Here is an 8,004-nt window from a genome sequence, read left to right on the forward strand (position 1 = left end):
TGCTGGAGGGGAGTGTGCTGGAAGGGAGTGGTGCACCATGACCTGCTGTGTTGGAGTCTGGACCTGGAGGCTTGAAGCTTTGCCTGTTTGCATGCTTGTTTGCCCAAAATCCCAAGAGAAGAATGGAGAAGAAGCGGTTGCAGCATAGCTATGTCCCTTGTGGGGGAGGGGGTATAATTTCTCACTTTTCCTCTCATTGTCTCTTGAGGGGGGAAAAAAAAACGGAAAAAAAAGAAAATTTAGCTAGAATTTAATAGAAGAAAAACACCATATTGCTGAAGCCATGTATACTCAACAGCATGAGCTGAGTCCAGATTTCTAGCTATCACACTAGGTATCAGACATATGAGTCCGTATTGGAACCTACAGATCAGCTCTCTACTAGCTGAGTATCATGAGTGAAGCTATGAGAAACAGAATTGCCCAGGTGAAGTCTGCTCTAATTATTGGTGACTATAGTAAAATGATGGTTGTCTTAAGTTGTTTAATTTTGGGATAATTTGTTACATGTCCAACAATAGCAGAAAATATCAAAAGCCCATATTTTTAATTTTTTATTCTTGTCACTTTTTTTTTTTTTTTGTTTTTTTTTGCTATTGGGCATATGCACTCGATGTAGAGACAGAGAGAGAGAGAGAGATAGGCAGAAGGCGAGAAATCACCACCTCCTCCATTCTCCTCTTGGGATCTTGGGCGTATACTCACACATGTCCGGCATGAGTTTTAAGCCGCTGGGTCCAGGACTCAAACTGTGGTCGACTACCTGGGAGTCTTGCTATGTAAGCATTACACCATCTGCTGATCCTAATAAATAATTCTTAAAAAAAAAAAAATTTACCAGTTGGCACATGCACACACTTAGACACACACACACACACACACACACACACACGGAGTAAAAGTGAGGAAGTACCCCCCCATGGGGGATGGTCACACAGCAATACCTTCTCCTCCAATTCCCTTCTTTCAAGATTTGGTGCACCCACATGCCCAGCCTATTTCTCAAATGACTGGGTCTGGGAATTCTAACCATGCAGTTCACCACAGGGACTCTAATCACCTTAACCACCACGCCACCAGCTGGTCTGACTCTACTTTCTAAAGGGTCTGCAAAGAAATTGGAAGCCACCGTAGGGATGAAAAGAAATGAAGGGCCCCGTAACTTATTGAGCAAACCTCTTGTTTTGACCTCGTATATTTTGACTTTGGCCATGGCTCTGATGCCAGCCAAGTGAGGCTTTTGGCATAGCCCTCCCTAGCCCCTGACAGGTACACCAAAAGTAACCACTGAATCCGATCAGAAGTTTAAAGTATGCTCCTGCCACCTGGGCCCTGAGTGGTAAGTGACCGTGGCCTCCGGAAGGCACCAGCCAGCAGCAGAAAGCAGCGATGTCATCTCTGTTTAAGGAAGCCTCAGCCATGGGATACTCTGGGTCGCATGTCAGAGCTCAGCTTGCTTGGACCGAAGGTCCGAAAGAGGAGACTGCAGAATGTGTGACTGTCCTGTGCCTGCCCTTCGGTTACATAAGAAGAGCAGGTGGGTGGGCAGGGCAGGGGTATGCAAACCCATGCGCAGGGAGGTGGTAGCTGAGGTTGCTGTGATTGGAAAAGACCTGATGCCCCAACACTGACAGCCATTCTCTTCTGGGGCCTGGCAGAACGGCCACTCCCTCACTCTCTCTGCCCATGCCCTTCTCAGACATCCTTCCTTTGTTGCTTTTGATATGTCCTGGGTCAAGTGAAACCCTGGGACCCACAGCCATGAAAGCACATAGAAATGTCAACTCCTCAGGAACCCACTCCACACACTCCAAATCACAGCCCCAAACATCAGGGACAACTTGAGCTGGTGCTTTAAAGTTCGAGAGCCTTCTATCTGAAAATAAGATCGGGGTAGTGGTGTGCCAGGTTGCCTGCACCAGCTCAAGAGAGCTGACTGTGTGCAGTTTGTCCCTACTCTGAGTTCAGGGGCTTCGCGTTGCTAAAATCGGTCGTGGTGGAAGTATATACACCATTGAGGCTGAAAATGCAACATACCAGGGTCTCACCTGCCCCTAAGCTGTTAAATACAAGGGTATTTCAAAAGCTTGGAGGAAAATGGAATTAAAATACAAGTTTATTTTAATGCAAAAATTTTTTAACTGATGCTTCCTCCCCCCTCCCCCCCCCAATACACATTTTACGTGAACTTTTTAGAGCACATCACAGGGTTAGGGTCTAAGACCTGGGACATCTCATACTAAACACCTCCTGTATGGCTTGTCAGGGCTTATCAATAATCATACTATTTTCTAGCAAGGTGGGGGTATGTGTGTATTTGTGTGTGTGTGTGTGTGTGTGTGTGTGTGTGTGTGTCTGTGTGGACTGGGTGGAGGGAGAGTATGGGGTGGGAATACAGAGCAGATAAATAGACAACTGCAAATCATAAACTCAAGCAAATGGTCATTATATGGAATTTGGGTCATTTCATGTTTTTCTCTAGAAGGAATATTTACTGGAAAGAGCCCAAGTCATAAACTGTCCCCAAAATCTGTATCAAAAGACCCCACATTCCAAGTGTGGACAACCATTTTTTTTAAATGTGTAAATTTTAGTGTTTTTTAATTGCCAGAGGAGGTGTGTGCTCATCAGAGAGAGAGAGAGCGAGAGAGAGGAAGAAAGCACCCCCTAATGAGGTGTGGTCATGCTGCAATCCCTCCTCCTCTATTCTCCATCCTCTTGGGATTTTAAGCATGCACACACATGCACCCAGCATGTTTTTCAAGTCCTGAGGCTAGCCAAACAATGACTGGCTATGTGGGATCTGGCTTTCTAAGTACAACATTTAGCCACTGTGTTACGGGGTTGGCCCAGACAACTGGGGGCTTCCTGTTCTAAGTTTTCACTGTAACTTCCATTAGATTGTCCTTCATGTTGGATTTGAATAATTTGTGTTTGTGTCCTTCTCACTTGCGTATGATTACCTTGAGGGCAGAGAACCTACTGTTTGTACAGACATATCCTCTGCCTGGTGTGGTGCCGGGTACTCGGGAGAAAAGAACAAGTACTAGTTGAATGTTGAGGCAGAACGAAGAGTTGCTGTAAGACTGTATTCCACCATCCCCGCTTCCAAACCCGAGCTATCTCCTCTGACCACAGGTGAAACACACGAGCAGCACCTGCCTTTGCCCCCATCCTCAGCCTGAAACTATCTCCTGTCCTTGATTGAGAAATACCGATTTTAACCGGCTCAGTATACCATGACCCTGAGAGAGGGAACAAAGAAAGCCATATTCCAAAGGTTGAAGAAAAGACTGGAACATTTATTCTTACTGCCCTGAGAGTGTAAACTCATTGTTCGCCAACCTAGGCCAGGGACTAGACCATCCCACGTCCGCGCCTTGCACTGTGAGAGGACCTACACTCTTCAGTGTTCACTCCTCAACTTCTCCCACTTGATTCTCAAAATACTCCGTAGGGTTGGTAATATGTGAATTATCATTCCCATTTCTTATTTCTTTCTTTCTTTTCTTAATTGTCAGAGAGTACAAGCACTTGCAAGAGAGAGAGAGACAGAGTACTCCATAATGGGGCATCAATCTTTTCTCCATTTCTTATTGAGATCTGGGGCATGTGTGCACATCCACCAGGTGTGTTTTTCAAGCTTCTGGGAACCAGATTCAAACTGTGGCTGTCCATGTGGGATTCAGCTCCCCTAACCACTAGTCCACAAGACCAGACCTACCATTCCCATTTCTTATGGATGAGGAAACTGAGGCACAGTCTAGTTTTGTGCCTTGAAGTCATCCAGTGTGTTTTGGGCCTTCTCTGGAAGAAGTGTGAATTGTATTGTATTGGGATTATAGAATTACAATGTCAATATTAACAAATACTGATTTTAGAAAACTTCAAGAAAGCTGCAGTGAGATATTCATTAACTAGAGGGTATTAAGAACTTCATGGAAAATTTTTCTTGGCCAAATACACATCCAAGAATCATGAGGAGGAAAGACACAATTTCTCTCTATCATGCCCGAAGTGGTTCTTACATGAGAAGCCAGTGCCCTAGGGGACAAGGGACTAGTCTGGGGGTGGGGGTCCTTGTTTTTTCAAATGAGGCCCAGCAGGCTGATGGTGCATGAAATGTAAAACTCTTAGATCTTCTCAGTGCATGCAGGGGGCCTCTGTGACTCAGTGGTGACATCTTTATTTAGACAGATGCAACAGGGGAATGTTTTATCAGCATTAAATGAACTGGTTGAACACACTGAAAAGGTGAAAAGTGAACTGTTACAAACCTGGGCCAGTTCCAAGTACGAGAGCACTTCCCCGTCAATGCTCACGCCACTCATGGCAGCCTTGGTCAGCTCCTGAACGGCATGCTGCTCTGGAGAGGAGAGGGGGCAGGAGAACGTTAGAGTGTCTCTATATGCCAGGTGTTTCCTCTGGGGGGCTGGTAAGAAGGGAGGAAGTATGGAACACAGCTCTGGGCAGCCATCTGCATCAAATCTAGAGTGCATTCTGATGTGTGGCCTTTGGGTGTCTGGTCTTCAGCCACTGTGCCAACATCTCTGGGGACCCTTGTTCATGCTTCTGAAAGAGTTCAAATCCACCAGACCCACATTCTCCTGTCTGAATGGTAACCACTAGTGACATGAGGCTATTTCAACTTAAATGCATTAAAATGAAATAAAACAGTAAGTTCAGTTTTTTCATCACATTAGCCACATTAGATGCTTAACAGCCACGTGGGGCCACTGTCCTGGACAGTGAGGGTAGAGAATGCTTCCATTAGTGCAGAAAGTTCTGGACAGTGTGGCTTTAGACAGTCTGGCACCTCCCTAGCATCCTTTAGAGTCTAGCTATGTTCCTGTTTGGCAGTTTCCCCATTCTCATGGCTCCAGTTCTCCGTAACCTCTGACAATGGGGAGACTGAGTAATAAGTTTATTTGGAAAAATAAAAACGTGAATGCATATGTCTGTCTCTACAGCTCCAGATGGCCTCTCAGATTCTAAAGGCCAGGGAGACCTTCAGCCCGAAGTAGCAAGGATCCAGTTGGCAGGGCCATTTCTGCTTGGGGACTGTGTCCAAGGCTTCTAAGCTGGATTTTAACCGTGGTTCTGAGACTGCGCTGTCTCTGCCTCGGCTCGAACAGTTACCTGCCTCTGGAATTGACATGCATGGCAACAGTCTTGGGCCAGCACTTCTAGCTCTTTGACGTTGCAGTCATCTCTCGCATGGCATCTGTTCTTCTAAGCCAGTTCAGTGTGCACGTCATGCTCACTTTCTGCTCTTGCTGTGATGCTGGGTAGTCAGCCTGCCTAGAGCCAGTCACTGGTATCTGGAGCTGTGTATTTTCTTTGGCACCACCTTTCTAAACTGGATTGACAAACCCAGAACTACTTCAAATGAAATTTCTCTGAGAAGTCACCTGGGCTCTTTCATTTTAAGTAATTGTTGGGACCAGCAGTTAGTGTAATGGCTATGTCGCTGGAATCCCATGTAGTCAACCGCGGTTCAAGTTCTGGACCCGGTGGCTTAAACTCATGCCGGGTGCATGTGCGCACGTGCCCAAGATCCTGAGAGGAGAATAGAGGAGAAAGGATTGTGGCGTGGCCATCTCCTCTCGGGGGTGATTTCTCGCTTTCTGTCTCTCTGTCTCTGTCTTTCCAGTGAGCACATGTGCCTGATAGCAAAAACCTCTCAAAAAAAAAAAAAAAAAAAAAAAGAAGAAGTAATTGCAACATCTCTTCAACATCTCTTCATGTTCATTTAACACTGGCTTGCAAAGCATTTTCACCCCAGACACAGATTCTTAAACACCACGTTCTAAAAGGTCTATGCTTTAGACAAGAGGTACCAAATACTATAAATGATTAAAGGAATTGTCTTGGGAAGGTGCACGTTAAATAATCATTAACAGTAATAACAGAATTTAATAACAAAACCATATGTATGTAGCACTCTAAAGTTCAAATGAGAAACTTTCTCTGGGTCAGTTAGAAAGAAAAAAAAAAAAAAGAAAACTTTCTTGGAAAAAGATCAATCCCAGGTTTTCACTGCCAAACTTAATATCGAAGCAAAAACAGCACTGCTCTGAGACTGATCATAAAACTCATTTGACAGATTTGGTCCCAAATTACTTTTGACCATTTCAAAAAAAAAAAAAATCAAATTTATCCTTGAAGGACAAATGCTTGAAAAACCCGTGGATAGCTAAATGGATCAAAACTCATATTTCTGGAAAAAAAAAAAAAGGGAAAGAAAAGAAATTGCCCTCTGCGACCTCCCGGAGTTAGTATTTAATAAGTGGTACACTCATTTGGGTCTATGACTTCAGGTATATTGGCTAAGAGTTTAAAAAAACACATACATGAAACAAACTAATAGCAACGCTTCCACTCTCTTTTTATCTAATTGGGGAGGAAATAGGGTGAAGAGAGGACTTTGATCTCTGGTTGGCTGTGTGTAATAGGAACCTGGAGGACAGAGAATTTAATCTTCTGTCTCAAAATACTGCCAAGAAGTGAAGAAAGACAGGACTGGTTGGTTTGTTTATACGTTCATCTTCACTCAACTCTTCAAGAGATAATTATTGCGAAGCGAATACGCTCAGGCACTTTCCTGTGTGCAAGGGAAGGCCAGTGAATAAGACAGGTACTGTCTGTCTCTGCTTTCATGCTTAATAAGAGCCAACTAAATAGAGTGCTGAAACCCAGACTGCTCAAGATGAATGAAGCGGAAGGTTTCAATGTAAGAAAAATGTTATTTAAATGCATATGTCCTATATAGACCTGTTTCAGCCTACCAACTGAACAAATCTAGAAATAATACATGGAATTTTGTGAAGTTAAGCCAAGTCTCCCTTTTTCTCTTTCTCCTAAAATGAACTTGACAATGTCAGAACATTTTCTAAAATAGCTTTAAGAAAACCACTTACATAATGCTTACTATGTGCCAGACACTGTTCTGAGGACTTTATATATTTCAACTCATTTCATCTTCATAACAACTTTATGGCAGAATAATATTATAAAGAGAGGAAAAGCAGAGACGCAGAGCCAAGGCTAAGAAAAGGGCAGTCATCCAGCCAGACCACGGTGGAGCCGGGATTTGAACCTAAGCAATCTGGCTCTCTAGCCTGTTCTTAACCACTGTGTCTACTGCCTTTTTCTTAAAGACTGTCTGTGCACACATTATGGGGATAATGCTGACAGCTTTATTTTGAATTGTGAGGCCACAAATGATTCAGCATACCTAGCGTGTGTGCCTAGAGGGTAGAGGTCATGCTTTCCTCATCTTTAAATTTCTGTCTCCTCAGGGGCCTACCACAAAGTGGGCATCTAAGAAGTATCTGCTGAATTGAGTTGGGAATTCTGATGCATTTGATGAGTTCATGTCACCCTGTAGAAGACAGGCCAATTTTCGGTGATAAAAAAATAATGTTCATTCCCTAGAAATCTTATTTTTGTTTAAATGTGATTTTGATAAATATGACAGTCAGATACTGCATGGCCCTGAGTCATCAGTCTTACCTGCAAGCGCAACCAAGTGTGGCAGGCAAAATCTGTTCGCCAAGGCAATCAATTCCAGTGGGTCCAGGTCCAAGTTTGGTGACAACTGCTTGGTATAGAGATAATCCAATACGGCTTGCATTGACATCTTGTTTATATTTGGGAGATAGACCTGAAATGTTACAGGAAAAGTTCAATCCTGGCTGAAGGAAGCCGGAAGTGGGCCCAGTTTCAGGCTCTGCTGCTTATAAATATCCCAACAGCATGACCCGATACTGGCGAGGCTCAGACACCTGCTTTGAGGCTGTACACAGAAGTCATTCGGTATTTATGGTTTTAAACATACCAGTTTGATTTGTAGATGATAAAAGAGTGGAGCCACCTGACAAAGCCTGATTTGGAATTTTTAAATGGCTGTTTGGACTTATAAATCAGACAAATGGGCTGTAAATGTGTGATAACATTAGAGCCCTCCTTGCCAAGGACCTTCTAATACTCCATTGTAGGGAA

General features: G+C 43.9%; 1 protein-coding gene across 6 annotated transcripts in view; it reads right to left on the bottom strand.

Annotated features, from left to right (window-relative positions):
* RHOBTB1 (Rho related BTB domain containing 1) overlaps positions 1 to 8,004 on the bottom strand; it is a 146,038-nt gene that overhangs the window by 5,483 nt on the left and 132,551 nt on the right. For all 6 annotated transcript variants that reach the window (XM_006147069.3, XM_006147074.3, XM_006147070.3 and 3 more), the window contains 2 exons: positions 7,516 to 7,666; positions 4,278 to 4,366 (listed from right to left, as the gene is read on the bottom strand). In XM_006147069.3, coding sequence (XP_006147131.1) covers positions 4,278 to 4,366; positions 7,516 to 7,666 — 240 coding nt within the window. The remainder of the gene's footprint in view (positions 1 to 4,277; positions 4,367 to 7,515; positions 7,667 to 8,004) is intronic.

The sequence above is a fragment of the Tupaia chinensis genome, unplaced genomic scaffold (genome assembly GCF_000334495.1).
Source record: "Tupaia chinensis unplaced genomic scaffold, TupChi_1.0 Scaffold000199_1, whole genome shotgun sequence".
NCBI classification, from domain to species: domain Eukaryota; kingdom Metazoa; phylum Chordata; class Mammalia; order Scandentia; family Tupaiidae; genus Tupaia; species Tupaia belangeri.